Raw genomic sequence first — 21898 nt, 5'->3', positions numbered from 1 at the left:
TCAATCTGTGAACACAGATTTGACCATTTTCATCTTCAAAGACCCTAAAGAAGAAAGCCTCAGACCATCAGGCTTCTAGCTTTGAAGACATACACTCCTCTTACTCCCTTGCTTGCCAGTGTGAATTTCAATACCAATGCCAATATTTACACATAGAGGGTTATTCACTCAGCCGCCTGGAAAAATTAAACCTCCCTAACTAGGCAGCCGAATGGAACCAAGTAGAGAAATAAAATTATTCTCTGATCTTGCAATTGTTTAATCTCATAGCAGATTCTCTACCTTGTTTAACTGGAAACTGTTAGCACAAGCCATACCTACATCTAGCCTAGCCAATTAGTCTCAGACAAATGGGATCCACCCATCAGTTCATGTAAGCCACTCAGCATTCCATAGGCTAAAGCAGCATTGACCCCATTTGTTCTGCATTATTACCATTTGAAGATCATCAATCCTGGTATTGACTCCAGAAGCCATTTCCTTCCTCTCCTGAGGTGTCTCTGGGCAAGGGTAGAGGGAGGCACGGAACCTGAATGGTTTAAGACGAAAAGTCAAATTGATACATAATGCTCAGTAAAGGAGTGTTTTAAGATTATGGGCTTTGCTGGTGAAAATGTCTAGCCATCATTCACCAAGTCAGATGTCTAAAACTCAAGTTTGCTCAAGGCCAAATCATTATCTGACCACACTGGTTTCCATATCCAAGTCAAGCCCTTGACATTAACATAGTACATTTTGCAGGTGTAAAATTCATTCTGAGCAAGAGAAAAGGCAACAAAACTGTCAAAAAATATGTTGAGAACTTAGGCAACAAAACAAATCTCAACAGCACCTTTAACTAGTAATCAACAGTGCATTCGACTGACAACTATTACACCAACGTAGCTGCCGTTCAGAAGCACTGGCCTTCACCAGCAGGAAATCTTTCATGTTTCTGATGAGAAGCATGAGTTAATTTCAGCATGTGATAACTTGATTGCTTTCACATTTTTTCTATAACAGCAAAAGCAGTTCACCCCCTTTAAGGATTAAAAATGGGGGTGGCTAATTTGGTTGTCCAACAAACTTCAGTAACACATACCATGTGATGTTTATTAGTGTTACTATGTCAAGGTCAACTAAGGATTTCTATTATGCTATTCTTTGCATCGTCACAGATTTTCTGATTAATACAGGCTCAAGGAACTGTTAAAGTACATATTAAGACACTCAACTTGTATTTCAAGCTGCATTACAAATATATTATATGAACGACCTGATTTTCAGAAGTGCTAAGCACGGCTGAAAAATCAAGCCACAGGTGTTTTAAAGTCCGATTTCTTCTTACCCTTCACAGATTTTCTTGACTCTATTTTTTAGCTGATCACCTTGGAAAAAAATAATAAACACCGACTTGTGCACGTAGTCTCCCTAGAACAGACAAAACCAGATGCAGTGTAAGACCCAAGTACTATATAGGAACTAGCTATTCTAGCACATTATAACACAGCTCCTTATTCTTCCTCTTGCATATATGAATATACAGGAAATTATAGCTGCACATTGAGTCAAGAACATACCCTATCACTGTCACAAAAAACTCACAGTGAAAGGAACTTTCTCTTAGTTTAGTGGTCTCTTCGTACTGTAGCTAAATGCTCTATTTGCTTATCAGATCTATAAAACCTGTACAAGAATAAATTGAAAAATCATGGGGAAATTAAAAGTTTCTGTTGCTTAACATTTGGCTGCAGTTAGGTGTGTATCACTATCTCTTCCAGCCAGCCCCACTCTGGCTTAAAGTAGCAAGTAAAAGAATGAATGGAAATAAAGGTGATGTATGTGGTATATTTAATTAAAGGAATGCCCAGAGCCTAAAAACCTGGAATTCTCCAGGGAGGTCCACAGCACATTCTTTGTGCAGCTGTTTGGATTTAGATATCTAACTCCCCTTTCCTGCATTTGTTAATAAGATGTTGTTCTACCTTACATAGGAAATTTAGCTTAATGTTTCTGAGAATAATTACACTAGGTGTAACCTCATTGTCCAACACTTCCTTAAATTAAGAATATAGTCCCTCTCTGGCAGACAGCTGGTGTTCAGTTCAGTTACCAGCAATCAGTAGAGCAACACAGCAACCAAATTCATAGGGAAAATAGGAAGTAACAACTGAATGAAGTTTCAAATCTTTATTTCACTGCAGCCCACAGTCCTCCTTTTGCGAATTCTTAACTGAGGCAGCTATGGAGTTGCAGAGTTTCCAATGTTTGGGTGCTATACATCGGTGTATGCCATTAACAAAATAAAATAAGCATCCCTCCTAGTCAGAATGTTTACCACAGGGGTCGGCAACCTTTCGGTGTGCTGAGTCTTCATTGATTCACTCTAATTTAAGGGTTTGCATGCAGTAATACATTTTAACCTTTTTCGAAGGTCTCTTTCTATAAGTCTTTAATATAGAACTGAACGATTGTTGTATGTAAAGTCAATAAGGTTTTTAAAATGTTTAAGAAGCTTCGTTTAAAATTAAATTAAAATGCAGAGCCCCCCGGACCAGTGGCCAGGACCCGGGCAGTGTGAGTGCCGCTGAAAATCAGCTCGCATGCTGCCTTTGGCACACGTGCCATAGGTTGCCTCCCCTGGTTTACCATTTAGATTGTAAGGAAGGCCAATGGAACTAAGAGCTACTATAAAGGCCTTGAAGCTCACATGTGGTGACCATCTTTAAAAGATTAAAAGGAAAGATTTTTTTTAAAAATAGTGCAAGAGACTCCAAATGAGTAACAGATTCTATACAGAGACTTACAAACTGGTCACCACTACCACCCAAACAAGGCAAGAAGTACTCAGCCTCGGCTGCAGATAGGAGTAATACTGACACAGCACTGTAGATGGACATGGCACTTTACAAAATAAGGAGTCCCTATCCTAAAGAGGTTACAAGTGAAGGGCCTGATCCTGCAACTCTAGCCCGAAGGCAAGAGGGGATGACTAACCTAGGGAGTGGCCAGGGAGGACCATAGTGAAGACAGTGCAGTCATGCAGGTTTCAAGAACATGGAATGTCAGTGAACATGCAATGCAGGTGAAAAACAACTCTGAACTCAGGCTGTATCAGGAAGAAACCATTTCGCAGGAACAAATGCCTTTGTTATTTCAGGACTCGATCCTGCAATGAACTCCATGCAGGTAAAATGGGGTGAAGAGCTCACAGAGCTCATTGCAGGATCATGCCCCGAGTCTGACTGTACGTTTGTTACTCATTTGGGATCTCCTAGTATTTTGCCTCCATGAAAAGCAATTCATTTTACCGTCACAGGATCCTCCAGGGGGTTTTCAATTTCAGCCTGACGCAGGAATACGTTTCCTCGACACACTCGCCACAACATGCGCTCAAAGGTAGGGATTCGCTCACGGTTGATCACGCCGGCCACAAATCTGCATGAGGCGGAAAAAACTGTGGATTAGGATGCTGCCTCTGGTGTTTGTAGAGCACAGGCACAAAGAACCTGGAGCTGCAAGAGGTTAACTGGAGGCTAGCTAATAAATCAAGGTTTTAAGCTACAAAATCCAGCTGACTTGTTTTGGTTAGTTCTATAATCAAAATGGGACACGGACACGGACACGAAACAGCTGGAACATGCCAAAGGCTATACCCTCCATCCCCTTTGACAGCAAGCCTTACTGTCCGCAGATTAAGTACTTAAAAAGTAAAAAGCACTTTAATGCATTCAAACAGTAGTTTCCCCTTCAGTCATATGACTTCCATGCCTGTTGCTGTCAGTTTCACGCTGCTCCTGTAACTTCCACACCAAGGACTGTACAAGGCAGGAAGGGCAGACTGTGCAAGGCAGGAAGGGCAGCAACAGGCTACATGGCTTTCAAAGACCATAGGCATTTGCTTTAGAGGAGAGCACTGGTGCAAACTCCTAGGTCCAGTTAAAGTGGTACGACAAAAGTGCTTATGGCTTCTACATTTCCGTTTCAAAGGTGACCTGGAATCAACTAATGAAAAGGGATAAAAATAAGTGGCCTTACTGTCAAAGACGCTATGCTCCTATTGACTAAAGGAAGCTATGAATTTTCTGTAAGTTTGAAAATCAGGCCTCAAATGCTTAAGGAATAGACTAGCTCTAGCTTTCTGTGCTGGTATGCAAGACACCAGAGAATGACTTCCTCCTTCAGCTACTTTCTCCCTGGGCTAGCAGGGGCTGGAAAGTTAGCAGATGCGGGGGCAGGGAAGGATGGAGACCCTTATTAGTTGATTGTGGATTGACACTGATAGGCCTAAGGTCCCAGTGTGGAGGTCCTCAGGACTGTGTTTGAAGCCCTCTGGATTCCAGATGGGAGTGAACAATTAAGGCAGACAAAATAGAAAGCATAAATCTTGCTGTTACCCAAGTCGTAGAGGGGCCCCTCTTCCGATCTCACTTGGCTCCAGGAGCGAAGAGGATTCCTCCAGCAGGTCTGGATCCGCCATCTGCTGATGATGCAATTCAGCCTGAATTCACAAATCAATTAATATCTAATGAAACTAGTTAGTGGCATGCAGGGAAGAGGAACCAGGAGACAGTTTCCAGGGCGGGGGTGGGAAGGACACACAAAAACACCCCCAAAGGATACCAAAAAAAAAAAAAAAAAGATGATGATGAAATAACAGAGACCAAGGGTCACACAAGGGAGGAGAAAAACAAGAGGTAAGCAGAATGGCTCAGCAAAGTTTCTAGACAAAAGAAAAACAAGATGCTTGTGGGATATATAATTCTGCAGATGGGTGGAAGTTAGATTGTACCCAAAGTTATGTTCCCAAAGAATGTTCTTAACTTTTTGAAGATGGTGTAGAGCAGGGAATCAGCAACCTTTGGCAAGTGGCCGGTCAGGGAAATCCGCTGGCAGGCCAGGATGGTTTGTTTACCTGCAACATCTGCAGGTTTGGCAGATCACAGCTCCCACTGGCTGCGGTTCGCTGTTCCAGGCTAATGGGGGCTGCAGGAAGCGGCGTGGGCCGAAGGATGTGCTGGACGCCGCTTCCCGCAGCCTCCATTGGCCTGGAACAGCGAACCACAGCCAGAGGGAGCTGTGATCGGCCAAACCCGCAGACGCTGCAGGTAAACAAATCTTCCCGGCCTGCCAGCAGATTTCCCTGACGGGCCACGTGCCAAAGGTTGCTGATCCCTGCTGTAGAGTGACCCAACATGCTTCCATCACTACTTTCTGAACTTAGGGGAAATGGATGAAGAGAGGTACAGATAAATATTCATTTATGTACCACATGACTGCTGCGTTTCTGTGCATTTTCTATATATTTACCAGTGGCCACAGGTGTTGCAAACATAGATTGCCTTTTTAAGTGGCACAGCAGTCAGGATTCTTTCACTCTCAAATTCAGTCCGCTCGAGCCAGGTTCATAAGAATGCTGCCCAGGCAAGATTTCTGTAGTAGGTCCAGCTGACTAAAACATAAGGAAAGTTTGCACTTCTGCTGCACCCAAGAACTGGATGCTTTACCAATCTTTACACCTCACAATATCCCACTGAGAAGCACAGATAGTGTCATTTCATTCTAAAGTTGGGTGACCTTAGCCTAGTCCCTTCACCTCTCAATGCTAAGTTCATACATTAAGTCAGTGGCAAAGCCAGTAATAAAACCGGAGAGTCCTGGCTGCTAGATGTCCTGTCTATCCAGGACTCGGACTCTCCCTCCATGAATGCACAATGTCTATGACCTGAAGAATGCATTTTTGAGAGTGAATACCCTTTTTTCATTGTAAGATACTCAGCACCTAGATAAATACCTATATGGCAGTGATGTACATAGACCTAATACCACCAACTATGCCAGTCCCACCAATTCAAAACAAGCACATGACTTGACTTGCTGGGGTCATCATGGAAAAGGCCACCCAAATACAGGAGAACCTGCTTCAACACAGGAAAAAGAAACTCACTGACAGCACACCCTGAGTTGTCACCTACCATTCCACAATGGAACCCATGCGGTGTATCATCAAACAACTACAACCCACACCTGAAGGGGGCCACATTTGAAAATAATTCTTTCCCAAACTCCTCCTTCTGGCCTTTGAATAACCCCTCAACTTCACCATGCTCATCGTCAGAAGAAAGCTCCCCAGAAACCAAGACATACCAACTCAAAGTGGCACCAGACACTATCAGAGTAACAGATATAAAACCTGCAGATGTATCCCCACTGCTACAATGATCAATACCCCCCCCCAACACACCTTTCAAGATTCATGGGTCCTAGACATGCCTGCCACAACATGCAGTGTATCTCATCAAGTGCATCTAATGCTCCAACAACAACAACTATGTGGGTGAAACCAGACAATCGCTATGCTCTCATATTAACTCCCACAGAACAATGATCGAAGACAACACCACCATATCAGTGGTGGGTGAACACTCTTCACAAAGCTATCACTCCATATCTGATCTTTCAGTACTTTTCCTCAAGGGAAACCTGCACAATACCTTCCAAAGGTAAGCCTGGGAACTCAAATTCATAAGTCTGCTAGACACCAAAAACCCAGGGACTCAACAGGGACAATAGTTCTATGGCTCATTACAACAATCTGTAAATACACCACACTTCCTACTGCCCTTAATGGCCCACTTCAAACCCTTTATGCATAACAACCTACCGCCCAACTGTCCGCTTCATTTCAAGTGACCACCTCCAACATTCTTTACCCCTTCTGCTTGTCCCACCTTGTATTTAGCTCAGTCACTCTACTTCCTTCCCGAGACCTAAAGTGCTCTGAGTAGCTTGAAAACTTGTACCTTGCAGCACCACACGTTGGTCCAGTACAAGATATATTATTACCTCACCTACCTTCTCTCTCATATTAAAATGGAAAACTGTAAATTACTTTCTATTTATTGTGACTAATTTAAAGGCTGAAATTCCTGGGAACATAACTTGTAAATATTAGTGATTCAAATTAGGAAGGATGTTAATACCACATCCTCTCACAGAGCATTAACACAATGCATCACTGGGAACTCTGTCCCAAAATTTCCACCCCTGCAGTTTATAAAATGAAATGGAGAAACTAAGGAACTCCTCTGTGCCAAAAAGGATCAAATGCTACCCTGAGATGTGCATGTGCTTTCTCACTGATTTCAATGGGTGCTCCTTGCACAGATATGAAGGCAGAATTTGGCCCTAAAGATGTAAATTGTGTGTACACTACAGCCTTGTAAAAATGTTATGCAAGTTTACCAGTGAAGGCACAAAATCCATATGCCCACATATTCTCATAATGAAAATCCCCAGAAAGATATTTTACTTGCCAATCAAAAAAGGCCACTTGTTCTGGGAGAGAATTTTGCCACACAGGATACAGCTCAACTGCCCACTCATGAATACTTAGCTACAGTTTACAAACAGTAAAAATAAATAACAAAATTAAGGTAACCATTAGTGTACTTCTGAAGAGTGATAAAGAAATGTTTTCCCTTATAAGCCAATCCTTTCCACCATTTTAGGCATTTAATCCAAATAAAAGTAAACTGCATGGAAACCTTAATGTTTCATAGAGGAAAATAACTAAAATAGTCAAGGGCCCCAAACCAACACACCACCGCCCCAAACTGAATGACTTTAAATTACTTTTTAAAATTAAAATGGCAGAATTCCTAGATCTAAAAAAACTATGGAAAATAAGATCAATTCTACCAAAGGGGCTTGTATTGCATTTGTTGTAAGACAATATTTACTGTTGCTAGATTTTTGTAAGGTGCGTGTTAGCCTAGATGAGGCATGCCTCATTTTTGCCAACACAATTTATATTTCAGAGTATTTGTCAAGGCAGAAAGATAGTTTCTTGCTTAAACACATATGTGGAAACAGCTCTATTAGCTAGGGTAGTCGGGGATGCAACCCCATGCTTTGGTGTCCCTGAGCCTCTGACTGCCAGAAGCACAATGACGGGGATGGATCACTTGATAATTGCCCTGTTCTGTTAATCTTGGTAACAAATCCATCTTCTGGCAGGGTCGGTTATTACAACAAATGTTACTATGCAATGTAACTGTAGCAGGACTATTCAGACTCCTGGGAGTTTGTTGGGGAAGGTGAGAGCTGTTCAGACACAATGTATGAAGACGGAGGACTGGCCATCCCATAAGGTCTCTTCGGATCATAATTTTCACCAGCTTGCAATGGAGTATCACAGAGCATCAGAACTGCAAAGGAGGATTTTATCTTATTCTGCATAACAAAACACCCAAGCCTATACCCTCCTATGTATACAACTCTATACATGATGGGAATGACACCAAAGAATCATTTAAAGCAATTTTGGAGCATCAGTCACACAGATTAGGAGTCCCTTAATTTCAAGGCCCGAAATTAGAGATTTAGCCATCTTCCTTCCCTTGATTAGTAAGAAAACCAAATCTTGAATGAGAAACAGCAAGAAACAAGAAGTTCTGCTATGCAAATGCTCTCGACAGGTGTAAGTAGCACATACAATTCAAGCCCCTTCACCTTCATTTTCACAAGAAATGAAAGGGATTCAATTCACCATCTAATTTATTAATCCAGAGCCCAGAGGGGGATGACAGATGCAACACAAACTAAAGAAAGCAGATTGTGAGAGGAGTTAAGAGGAAAGGGAGACAGGGGACTGCATGCCATTAACCATTACTTTTCCAGTCTTCTTTACGCGCTCATATTCTAGGATGCTTATGGTAAAAGATTCAGAGAAATCTCTCCAGCTCATACTGCTCTTCATAAGCAAAGACAAGAAGACTGAGAAAAGGATCATCATTATCGACAATATATATATACATATATGTGTGTGTGCATGTTATGTAATGGACAAGAAATGGCTACATTGGAGACGTGTCATTTCGTTCTTTTATGACTAATATTCTATTCATTCTCCCTCTCCCACTGCACATTCTAGAAAAACAGTAAAGATTGAGTAGTAAGTCATTTCAATTGAGCCATTTCTTGTGTAACTAATTACTATGAATAACTGAGAATACACAGACTTTTAGTTACAGATGAAAAATGTCTTCAAGTGTTGAAGGCACTGTGCAAAGATGGTATTTTCAGTGAAGAAATAAAACAGTGATTAGTGATAATAGCTGGACTGCACAATCTTAAGAGTCTCAAGAAGTCTTCCCAGAGGCAGATATCAACCACTGGACCTAGTCAATGTGCATGTGACGTCAAGTTACGTCCACTGAAAATGGAAGTCGTTAGCTCTAAATGTAATACATTCAGTGGAAGGTTACTCAGTGAGTATTTATCCTGAGACCGTATTACAAATCTCAACGGGTTATTGCTTTGCTATAATCTATATGCTGCTATGTAACATCTGCTACTCCAATTGATAGGAGGGATAAATATTGATATTAATCTTGCCTGGTTGAGAATGTGAGCCTCATGGGAACACTTGTTACAAATGCCTTTAAAATGGGCAGAATGACCCACAGTTTTTGTTTCAACATTACATGGATTTTGATCAGATTAAATTGAAATATGTTAATACCGTACCTGAAGAAAAGCATTAGCTAGGTGTTATTTACTATATACTTTGTAAGTGTAAGTACCCTGAAAAGAGGTGCATTAGTAATGATTTTATACAACACTAATTGCACTTGCTCTGTTTTTTCCTACGTTCAATTAGAACAGGCAGGAAATAACCCTTGTTACTTACTGCAGTCAAGCAGTAGATCATCAGGTTGTCACTGTTTGTCCAAACAGACTCACCTAATGGAATCAGCAACTTGCAAACTGACATTCAACACCTGAAGAGGAGATAATCATACAGTACCCAGCCCGTTGGCTGATCACAGCCAGTAGCACCCATGTTATCAGTCATGATGCATGTGAGAGCCTAGGCAGGACAACCTTAATGGTAACTCTTTTGTTCATATAAAAACCATGCCTGCACCAGAGGAGAATAAAGTTTTCAGGAGGCCAGCTCCGCAGAACTATACACTTCATGCCTTTACAATCAGCAGGGCACAAAGCTCTTCAGAACTCCATAGCCAACTCTGGGCTGGTATGGAATGCAACACATACTATGCAAAATATTTCCCTCCCAGTCTAAGAAGGTACATGGCCAGTTTCCTCTCCTGAGAAAGAGAGATTGTAAGGTGCTTCTATATAGTTTAATACAACTGAAAGGCATTTTGTAAAGATCACCTGGGCACTTTATCTGCAAGTCTCAGTTTTGCTTTGCTGCTGAACCCTAGGTGACAGCAGGGCAGCATTTCATTGTTCTGAAGAAAACACTTGCAATGCTGCTGTCAAGCACTGGTCAAAATGAACACTAACCAAAAAGCCCAACTGTTAGGTATCTAAATGGTAGTTCTGCTCCTGAACTTGCCAGTGAGCATTTCAGAGCTTGATCAAAAACTCACTAAATCTGACAGGAGTCTTGCTATTAACAGCAAAGGATTTTGGATCAGGCCTACAGAATCCAAGTTTTATATTCATCCCTCATAACAGAGGATTTCTGGGGTTTACTTACATACTTGCACCAAGCAGAAAAATGCATATTGGAGGGGGAAACAGCTTTAGTCTCGCAGTGATGCTGTCATCTATTGACCTGCTTAGGTTTTTCAGAAGCCAGGAAACAATGATTTATTCAGCACTTGTCTCCACACAATTAATTCTATGTTTTTACTGGGAACACGCACAGTAAATATAAATAATCAGAAAATGTAAAACCATGATTGGCTGTGTGTGCATTGCATGAAAAACAGAAAATGATTTGAGAAAGTTTCTTAAACCAAAAAAAAGTATAAAAACCAGTCATCTAAAATAGCAAATGAAAGACAACACTCTTGAGAATAAAAATGGCAATTTGTGACAATAAACCACCAGCTGATTCAGTGCTAAACCCCCCTGATAGTCTGACCTCATCAAAAAACTGCTGAGTTTTGCGCAGTATAAATTTTAATTCTGTCAGCTCTAGGAAGTTTCTCTTCAGAGCTTCCTGGTTTGTGTTGATCTCTTTAAGCTCATTTTCAATTTTCTCAAAGTTTGCCTGGGGAAGAAAAGAAGAGGAAAAAAATGTAAAGTGAACCTAAAAATAAATGCAATTTAGCTCTAATTAATCACACAGTTCAAAGTGTGCTGTGCAAGATCTTTTCTTAACGGCATTCAGGTTACCCATAATTACTAGATGCTGCCTGCATCCTGTTTTCTTCACAATGCATCTTAAAACATTAGCATCAGATTATTATAATGCTACTCTATATAAAGATTAATAATTAGAGTTGTACCAGTTTACATGAACTCTAAATTTGGTCCTTCGTTTTTAAAAATAAGTATTCACTTGCATCTTATACATACATACACTGAAGTTACAGCAAACTATGCACAATGTTTATGAGTTGGATCCTCAGCTGGTGTAAATCAGTGCAGCTACACAGAAGACAATAGAGCTTTGTTCATTAAACCAGCTGGGGATCTGACCCTGTATATTCTTACTACTAAATTCCAAAGAACTCAATTATTGAGACTAATTAGCACAACTTCGGCTATCTAGACTCAGGTACTAGTTCAGCCTTAATGAAACATTATTACCTCTAAATCGATCATGTCACGTGGGAAAGGCACCTCTGGGTTCTCACCGGTGTCCAGGATTGGGATGTTCGCTTTTTTAATCTCCTTCTCAACAAACCCTAAAGACAGAAAACGTTTCACGGGTAAGAATCACTATGAGAAACAAAAGCAAGAAACTGCAGCATCAGTCTCTCTGCACCTTCACATTCCCCATCACCTCACCTGACCGGCAGCTGCGTATCCCGCCCCCACAACCATCCATCCTATCTGTAGCAGAACTCCATCAGAATACAGCTCATGTGGCTGCTTTAAAAGATCCACAAGTTCTCTTCTCCACATGAAACAAATCTTTCCAAAAGTAGCCTAGCCTACTGGGAAACGAATGTTACCTTACCACTAACACAACACTTAGCTATGGCACATTATTTCAAAAGTTTAGGCTGCTTTCTTCCCTTAAAGCTAGTATAGAATTAGAGGCATGCATTAAAGTAAAGCAAGGACATACTGAGTTTCCGATCCATCTCCTCACATCTCCTGACTTCATTAACAAATTTACGCTGGAACACATTCACATCAGGGTTCAACTGCAAACAGAAACACACATTTCCTTAGGAATGTTTAAATGTGAAAGATCATGATTACTAGTTTATCAGGGTTGTGTGTGGGTTTTTTGGTGAGTGGTGGTTTGTTTTTAAAGAATGATGCAAGGAAAGTGTATAGCAGATATGATTGCTGTGTAGCATGACCCTCCTTACGGATAAGTAACAACTAGCTGGAATATATGTACTTGTGGCACAAGTGGGCACTGAGATAGCAAAGATTAATTATGACACTTGACCATATAAAACAGCAGCCAGGATCTTAATGATCTGATGCATTTTACTGACACCGGAAAGCAGCCACTTACATCACGAAACTGAACCTTCCCAAGCTCTCCTAACTCGCTGACACAACAGTATGCAGCTTCCGACTGGAGGAAAAGCTGAGCCAGGGTCATCTCCTCACTTCGGAAAAGCTCCCCCATGATGAAAGGCAAGTGTCAGTCAAACCAGGAGTGGAATTTTAACCCTAAAATAAAAAGGTTGTAGGCCTGAGAATGTACAGCAGAGTCTGAATCCCACATTCTCCCCTGTACAGGCACATTTGTGAAAGGACAATTTGTCTCCGATAGTCAGAGGAGAAAAAGTATAAAACACAGTCCCATGGAATAACCCTACACGCTGCATGCAAATATTTTGACTTAAAAATAATACAAGAGGAAGTGATGATCCTTTCATAAGATGTCTGAGAGGTCAAGTAGTTCTTCGGCACCTTCTGAAGAAGGACTATTTCATAACTTTCTAAGGAAACACCTTGGTGAATCACGACAGATCTTACTCATTGACCCCGTGGTACCAGGGAGGGGAACCCTGCCACATCACATGGTCTGCAAAGCACCATGGAGAGTTAACACACTACAGACAATTCTTTCTTCTTCAGCAACCTAAGAACTCTGCTCTTCCAGGGCTGTCTCTTTCTGCTCTAAGCCTTGTACTTCGAGTGATGCTCTCAGAGGCAAACCAACTCACGTGGTAGCTAAAGGCCGCCTACTGAAATGTCATCTTGGAAGCAGTCGACTTTCAGCTGACAGCATCCCTGAATTGGCAGGGAAGAGCTCCACCATGAAGGGAAGAGCACTGCCATCATACAACACTAGTGCAGTTCAGAAAATGCACCACACTGCATATTGCGCTATGGTGCATCCCTGCTGAGGCAGAGAACACATTCTTTTGCTCTTCTCTTCATTCAGCTGCTATATTTCCACCCTGCCCCACCTTAAAACTACAGCCTATTTGGAGGGCTGTCAAATTATCATCACAAGCAGGGTAGTGCTTCACTCAACACAGGTTTTAAAACACAAGAAATACCACACAAGAGAAGCGGGCACTATCAGTGGTCCTGAATTTTTATTAGCTCAAACTAACTGAGCCTCTGAGACCAGAATCGAAACGAATGACACTTTAGTTCAGTTCTGGCCACACTGATTTCTGACTTCACATTGCTGAGTGGAATTTAGCTGCTGGCATGACACATTCTGTCTGGGTGACCACAGGTGTTGTTTTAATTACTGTATCTATGCCCAGATGCTGTGTGAACATGCACATGCAATTAAAAATCCATCCACACGCACACTGTATTTCCATTTTGAAATCTACCGAACCATGAGCCTTGAAACCGACTGGATGGCTTGTTTGCTTCTGGGTTTATTCAAAATATACCGTTTTTAAGTGGAAAAATATCCCTTCCCACACACTTAGGCAAACCAGGATGATAAAATATGCATTCAGAGCGAAGTGAAGCGAAAACCAGACACAGCAGCACGGTGCGACCGCCCACACGACCCGGCACAGTTCGGGAGGCTACACCCTGGCGCACCCAAGAGGGAGCCCGGCAAGGCAGAGGCGGAACCAGCGGCGCCGGGCAGGTGGCCGATGCCCAGCCCGGGCACCGAGCGCGCAGCACCCTGGGGTGCAGGGGCGGGCGCTTCAGGGACAGGGACGCAGGGGCTCGGCGGAGACCAGGCCAAGGGGACAGCGACAGGCACAGGGCAATTAGCAGACCCCCCCCAGCAGGGCACACGGGAAATGAAGGGGGGGGCAGCCTGAGGGCTGAGCTCCCCCCCAACTGGGGGCTCCCCGTGGCCTCTCCTAGAGGGGACCCCGCCCCCCAAGCGCCCTGCAGAGCGGGACGCCAGCCACCCCCACCCCCGGCTCAGCCACCAGGGGGCGCCCCCAGCCTGCCCCCCCCTTACCTGCAGCCCCCCCGGCCCCTGCAGTGGCCGCCGCAGCCTTACCTGCGCCGCCCCGGCCCCCTGACGTCACCGCGCACGCGAACGTCGTCCCCCCCCGCCGCAGCGCCGGATCACGTGAGGGCGTCTCCTAGCGACGGCCCGGCGGCCATCTTGTTCCCCTTTGGCCGGCTGGGCCCCTCCGCCCGGAAGTGCCCGGAACGGGGGGAGGGGCCGTGGCTGCGGGGGGGGGAGGGGCAGAGGGCAAGCGTCGCCCGGCCCCATGGCCCCAACACCTGACGTCACAGCATGAGCCGATGACGTCACGGCACAACCTGCTGATGTCGCCATGGAGCGCAGTGGTGTTTTGATGCACTAGGATGACGTCATGACAGAGCAGGTCGTGCCCTTCCGTGGGTTGGAGTCAACTATTGCAGGGGGAGCCCTGGCCCCGCTCCCAGTGCGACACCGCGGCAGGGCCAGGCGTGAGCGCCTCACCACCTCGCACCAACGTGCGACGTCACGCCAACCTAGCACCACCTCGCACCATCCTAGCGCCACCTCACACCAACCTAGAGCCACGTCAGAACAACCTAGCGCCACCTCGCACCAACGTGCGACATCGCGCAAACCTAGCGCCACCTCGCACCAACGTGTGACATCGCGCCAACCTAGCGCCACCTCGCACCAACGTGTGACATCGCGCCAACCTAGCGCCACCTCGCACCAACGTGTGACATCGCGCCAACCTAGCGCCACCTCGCACCAACCTAGCGCCACGTCAGAACAACCTAGCGCCACCTCGCACCAACGTGCGACATCGCACAAACCTAGCGCCACCTCGCACCATCCTAGCACCACCTCGCACCAACGTGTGACATCGCGCCAACCTAGCGCCACCTCACACCAACGTGTGACATCGCGCCAACCTAGCGCCACCTCGCACCAACCTAGAGCCACGTCAGAACAACCTAGCGCCACCTCGCACCAACGTGTGACATCGCGCCAACCTAGCGCCACCTCGCACCAATGTGTGACATCGCGCCAACCTAGCGCCACCTCACACCAACGTGCGACATCGCGCCAACCTAGCGCCACCTCGCACCAACCTAGAGCCACGTCAGAACAACCTAGCGCCACCTCGCACCAACGTGTGACATCGCGCCAACCTAGCGCCACCTCACACCAACGTGCGACATCGCGCCAACCTAGCGCCACCTCGCACCAACCTAGAGCCACGTCAGAACAACCTAGCGCCACCTCGCACCAACGTGCGACATCGCGCCAACCTAGCGCCACCTCGCACCATCATAGCGCCACCTCGCACCAACGTGCGACATCGCGCCAACCTAGCACCACCTCGCACCAACCTAGCACCACCTCGCACCAACGTGCAACGTCACGCCAACCTAGCACCACCTCGCGCCAACCTATCACCACCTCGCACCAACCTAGAGCCACGTCAGAACAACCTAGCGCCACCTCGCACCAACGTGCGACATCGCACCAACCTAGCGCCACCTCGCACCAACCTAGCACCACCTCGCACCAACGTGTGACATCACACCAACCCAGCACCACCTCGCACCAACGTGTGACATCACACCAACCTAGCGCCAGCTCACACCACGTGCAACGTCGCACCAACCTAGCACCACCTTGCACCAACCTAGCGCCACCTCACACCAACATACGATGTCATGCTAACCTAGCACCATGTCGCCCCATGATAGGATTTTACACCAAAATATCGTGACGTTGCATCACGAGAGGATGTCACACCAACATATCATGTTACAGCAATGTATCACCACATCACACCACAATACATCACTCCAACACATCACGTTGCACCAACATATTACCACATCACAACAACATATCTTCACAGCACCACTGCATCATGCCAAAAGCTAGTGTGTTAAGTTAGAAATGTCATAGTACTTTTAGGTTTTGTCATGTTGTCATCACGTTGTATCAGAACTCCAGTGTGTTGTTTGAAAAGTTCATGAGGAGCAGTACTCTGCAGTTCTGCACAGATATGGCACCAAATGTACATAGAGGAGAAGGAGACAGCCAGCTGGAAGAGGCATGCGTTAATGGTCAAGCAATGCTTGGCTGGCGGGACGGGCTTATGGCTAGGCTGCAGTGGAGTCTCGCACAGGTCCTGTATGGTAACATAGCTGGACCTACCCCTGCCACGTGTCTCTCCTCCTTCTCTTCTTACACCTCCTCCTCACTGTTCATGGCAGGATTCTCTGTCTCGGGCTCATCGGAGGCATCCACAGTGGCCGGCAGGTTACTGGTGGGGGTCTCTGCCAAGTATGGCATGCAATTGGTTGGAAACGTGGCAGGTCTGTGGCTCAGCACCAGACCGACTGCTGCCCTTCCTGGCCTTTTGGTATGCCCACCACAGCTCCTTCGCTTTCATGCAGCACTGCCGTGGATCCTTGTCATACCCCTTTGCCTGCATCCCCAGGCAAGCTTTTTGGAGATGTCCACTTTTCTACAACTGGTCCATAGCTGAAGAAGCTTCTTCTCTGCCACAGGCCCAGGAGATCTAACGCCTCCTGTCCACTCCAGACAGGAGCGTGGTTAGTGCGTGGGATTGGCGTCGTTGGTAGGACAGTTGCACACAACAAGGGAGAGCTGCCAGGTGTACTCACCAAGGCGGGCAATCAGGAAAAGGCATTTCAAACATACACAGGGGTTTTACAACGGGGGGGCGGGGGGGCTTCTGAGCTGCAGGTGGCCGTGCCTGCAGACGGTCGATGTAAATAAACTGTCTCGCGGCCCGCCAGCGGATTGCCATGATGGGCCGCAGGTTGCCCACCACTGCCCTAGCCCCTTTGACTGATGCAAGAATAAAACCCAGTACAGCAACTTCATACCCTCTAGGTCTGCTTCTCTTTCCACGCACAGTGATATCAAACAGGTGTCATTCTGCTGCAGTCAATGAAGCCGCACTGGTGACAGTGAGAGGACAATCAGGCTTGTTGCTTTGAATCCAAGCAATAGAGTGTGTTTCAGTGGAGACGCAATTCCACCCTGCAACAGCCAGATTAATCTCCACACAGAGATTTGCATAATGTGGAAATCTGACATACAAGAAAGCTCCCTCCAAGTAAGAGTTCATAATTTCCTCTGCTATTAGATTGTTAAATGGAAACATGATTTCCTAGGAAGGAAGCCAAGCCCCACAGATGAAATGAACTTAGTTAAAATACACTTAACTGCTAAGTACATATTCTGCTTATTGACTGTCTTTTGGTAAACATTGGCTCTTTATTCCAGTTTAAAAGTTTAAGTTTAAAGAGGGGCTTTTGCACTATGGAAAATTGGAAAATATGTCAGAGCTAATCATGGAACTGTTGACTCTTTACCTGCTTTTGTTCATTCCTTGTCATTTATGCTAATTGCCATAGAAAGTAATTGATTCCAGTGGTGCACACTTCATCCTGAAAGGTTTCAGAGTAGCAGCCGTGTTAGTCTGTCTTCGCAAAAAGAAAAGGAGGCCTTGTGGCACCTTAGAGACTAACAAATTTATCTGAGCATAAACTTTTGTGAGCTACAGCTCACTTCATCGGATGCATCCGATGAAGTGAGCTGTAGCTCAGGAAAGCTTATGCTCAAATAAATGTGTTAGTCTCTAAGGTGCCACAAGTCCTCCTTTTCTTTCTACTTCATCCTGAAGCAATTCACAAAATATGCACAGCACTACTTATATGCAGCCACTCTGGGGAGGAAAGCACGAGTTGCCACACTCTGCAGCAGTAGGGGTAGAAAGGAGTATAGGCAGCTGTGGGGAAGTCAAACATTACTTGAGTCCGGAAAGAGGTGGAACTCAATAGACATTGTGGAGGGACACATCATCTCCTCAAAGCCGCTTTCCTGACCCCCGGAAGATATACTGGAGCAAACTCCAGCTTCTCTAGTTAGAGTTCAGTGCCCAGATACCAGATCAGTCCTTCCCTGTTATCCTGTGCTTGTAGCTGACTCTGTATGAAGGGGAGCCTTGGGTATATTGTAGCCCCTTGTTTTGCCTCAGGTTCAACCCTGTACGGTGCAGCGTCTCCACTTCTAATTTTTTAGCAATACCTCTCTTCTGAAATCGCCTGACAGGGTTGTGCACAGCAAAGCGGAACTGTACATCTAGACTGTTCTAGACTGTTCTCAATGGTAGCAGATGACAGAACGAGGAGTAATGGTCTCAAGTTGCAGTGGGGGAGGTTTAGATTGGATATTAGGAAAAACTTTTTCACTAAGAGGGTGGTGAAATACTGGAATGCGTTACCTAGGGAGGTGGTAGAATCTCCTTCCTTAGAGGTTTTTAAGGTCAGGCTTGACAAAGCCCTGGCTGGGATGATTTAACTGGGAATTGGTCCTGCTTTGAGCAGGGGGTTGGACTAGATGACCTTCAGGGGTCCCTTCCAACCCTGATATTCTATGATTCTATGATCTCCCCAGGCAGCCTGTCAAGGTGCCGAGCTCTGTGTCGGGGAGACAAATTATACTCTTATTAATTATTATTTAAATGATGGTAGTGCCTAGGAGCCCTAGGCATGGCCCGGGACCCCAGCATACTAAGAGTTGCACAAACAGAACAAAAAGCTGATTCCTGCCCCAAAGAGCTGCCGATCTACGTGTGAAACAAGAGACAACAAATGGCTGCACAAGGAAACAATGAGATAATATTGGTCAGCATGATAGGCTGTGGTCTCAGCCCACCAGCAACCTAACCTAATCAATACAGCACGTGATGAGACTGGGGGCTTCGTTTGATAGAAAAGGCAGAAGCATTACAATGGCAAGACTCTAGTTTTCATTTTTACTGAGGTATCTGACATAATCCCTCCAATTGCCCTGGGAAGATGGAGAGAGCTGGGAGAATTGAATACTATAATGGACCAACTTGCTATTGAAATGCACCACGCTGATGGCAGCCCAGGAGACAGGACTGCATGTTTCCATGCAACAGAGACACGAGCAGCTGCAGAAGTCCGTGTCCCTTCCACCCCCAGTTACTGCCTGCCAATTTACCTCCCCACTTAATCCAGAGGCTCTCCTGGGGAGGAAAGGGTAATTTATTCTCCACTGTCCACTCAGTCCTTAGCCTCGTTACTTCAGCTACCAAAAAGAGGGGCAAATGAGCCAACTGCAATTGTTTTTTTTGTGCGGCCACTTGTCTTGTACAAAGAAGACACCAATGCTATAAAATTAACAGTGGGCTATAGAGAGAATCGGTCAAATCCAGTGAGAGGTGGAAACTTCAAAGAACAAATTACATTCAGATCCATAAGGGGAAGACTCAGGTTGCCACCTACTGGGCCATCCAGGTACGTCCCTCTGAGAGGAAGTGGGACATACCTGTGTTCCAGGCAGCCATTCATCACATTTCAGCTCATCAGGGCGTGACAGCTCTGTGCAGAGCGAGTTTAGAACAGCTCACTTAGCCTGTTCTAGAAAACAGCCAGACCAAAAATATAGACCTGTACCTTTATCTTCTTGAGAGCCTTCCACCCAGCTTTACCAGTTAAACCCGCCTTGAGTTCAGAATTGTTATTCCCTTATTACAGACAGGAAAACTGAGGCACAGAGAGGAGAAGTCACTTGGCCAAAGTCACGCCGTGAATTAATAGCAGGACTAGAGAGAGAACAAAGCTCTGCTGACTTCCAGTGCTGTGTGTTCGCCACCACACCAAGCATCCTAGAGAGCAGCTCTGCTCTGAAATGGATCTCATGTGAATAACAGCTGCAGAGCCACAGTGTGTTGGGGCCGAAATTAATTGTGTGTGTCTGAGTGCGTGTGCATGGAGCACGGGCTCATCAGCTGCAAACACTGGAAATGGCGGGGGGGTTAATCCTCAGGGGGGAAAAGCCAATGCTCTGAGAAACGCCAGTGTATAACAAATTACACTATTGTTAACCTGTGACATAAAAAGTGTGTTGTGGGCTTCAGATGGGGCACCCAAATCTAAATCAGTACCCTGGTGTGGGTCCAGCACTGTTAACAAGCAAGTCTGTCACATGACTGGGAGCATGGGGGCAGGGAAGTGCTGACAGTTGCCGGAGATATCCTTGTGGATGGCGGGGTCCCCAGCTTGTACATGATGTAGCAGCCAAGACTGTCCTAAAGTGGGTTCGAGATCAACTGCCTGGAACACTGTAAGGGGCCCGTCTTGTTTGCCAACCTGTGGCCAGATACAGGGCTGACCCCCAGCTGCAGGATCCCCTCTCCTGTGATGAGAGAAGCTGAGAGCGTGTCCCGATAGTCCAAGACCCTTGGTGAGACTCCAGCTGTGACCCTCGAGGTCTGGCAGCAGCTCTTCCAGCTGAGCCTAAAACCAGCTCCTCCTGGCCAAGCACTTGGGTTGTTGCTGTTGGGGGTTGCTTCCCTTTGGCTGAGCCAGCAGGACCAATGGTGAGCTGGTCTCAGCTGGGAGTCATCCATGTACATCTGAAGCCTTCCTCCTTCGCATCAGCCTCTTGGCCGGTAGCGGGCATGCTTCAACCCCTGTTCTCAAACATTCTACCCCAGCGATCTTGCAGATGATCCTATGGCCATAAACAAAAGCCAAGGCAATAAACAGGCCTGTGAACCGTTTTCGATTACTATTTAACTCGAAAGCTCCTCAGGACAGGGGCTCCTCCTCCTCTGTCTTCAGCCCAGCAATGAGCATGATACCTGCGTGATGTAATTCATCATTACCACTAGTAATCAGCAGTGTGGAATGCACTATCTTCCCTTTGGGCAGTGCTTTCGGCACGTGTACCCTGGCGTGTGCTGAGAGCCTGTGCTACGCTTAGAAAGCTAGTAACTCGAGCCCGTTGATGAATAGGGGCCTGCAGAGCTGAGCTGGGTGCTCTCCAGTGGGAGTGCCTGGCCATATATCTGCATGCTCTTGGGTTTAGATTTACTCCTTTTATTTAAATCTGCATACAGAAACGAGCACAAACACAGAAGTGACATGTCAACACCAATCTCACATATGCACTTGCATGTGTGCCCCCCCACATGTATGTAAATATACATAGACAGGTGTGTGCAATTATGTCTCATGAATGATCCAAAGGGACATGCCACAGCTAGTCAATAGGGAGTATAAGCCTCTCTTTAAAATATCGACAACCTGCCTGACACAGACCTGCAAAGCAATACTAACGGGAGGCAGAGGGGTTTGAATGTTCCAGCTGAGTTTCTGTCCTTCTATGTGCAGTTGTTTCAGCCGTCCTTTCATGTACACAGCTGTGCCCAGAAGGGGCTTGTTTCTGTCTAGCAGCTTCCCAGGCAGCTTCCAGCAGAGTTTTGTTTTTTCCTCTCGCCCAGATTCCTTGCAGTTTTGCACAGAATGCCTTTGAACGTATGGCACAGAAGAGGCTGTTGGGAGCTCTGGAGCTTCACATTCCTCCGTGAGCCGTGCCTGGGCTCGCATGCGAAAGCCATCGCCTCCCCTCCACTCGAACTATTTTAATCATTTCAAAAAGGGTGGGTCATCAGGCATTTGGCAGTGGCTCCTTTTATATAGCTAAGGTGGAGTCAGCCAATGGCCTGCAAGCCTGGAAAATTTTGCAGGGCAGTTTCCCTGGACAGCTCTGCAG

General features: G+C 45.8%; 1 protein-coding gene across 8 annotated transcripts in view; it reads right to left on the bottom strand.

Annotated features, from left to right (window-relative positions):
- Positions 1-21898, bottom strand: part of ATP6V0A1 (ATPase H+ transporting V0 subunit a1) — a 193715-nt gene that overhangs the window by 33115 nt on the left and 138702 nt on the right. For 3 of the 8 annotated variants that reach the window (XM_073326103.1, XM_073326095.1, XM_073326099.1), the window contains exons 1-9: positions 14366-14456; positions 12440-12600; positions 12038-12116; positions 11554-11651; positions 10883-11011; positions 4377-4480; positions 3291-3417; positions 1328-1410; positions 436-529 (exon numbers count right to left, since the gene is read on the bottom strand). In XM_073326103.1, coding sequence (XP_073182204.1) covers positions 436-529; positions 1328-1410; positions 3291-3417; positions 4377-4480; positions 10883-11011; positions 11554-11651; positions 12038-12116; positions 12440-12556 — 831 coding nt within the window. In that variant the 5' untranslated portion in view covers positions 12557-12600; positions 14366-14456. Of the gene's footprint in view, positions 1-435; positions 530-1327; positions 1411-3290; positions 3418-4376; positions 4481-10882; positions 11012-11553; positions 11652-12037; positions 12117-12439; positions 12603-14323; positions 14457-21898 lie in introns of those variants that run through there. The other 5 variants (XM_073326100.1, XM_073326101.1, XM_073326098.1 and 2 more) reach the window with 4 other exon arrangements.

The sequence above is a fragment of the Lepidochelys kempii genome, chromosome 27 (assembly GCF_965140285.1).
Source record: "Lepidochelys kempii isolate rLepKem1 chromosome 27, rLepKem1.hap1, whole genome shotgun sequence".
Classification (NCBI taxonomy): domain Eukaryota; kingdom Metazoa; phylum Chordata; order Testudines; family Cheloniidae; genus Lepidochelys; species Lepidochelys kempii.
This window is presented reverse-complemented; position numbering and strand designations above follow the sequence as displayed.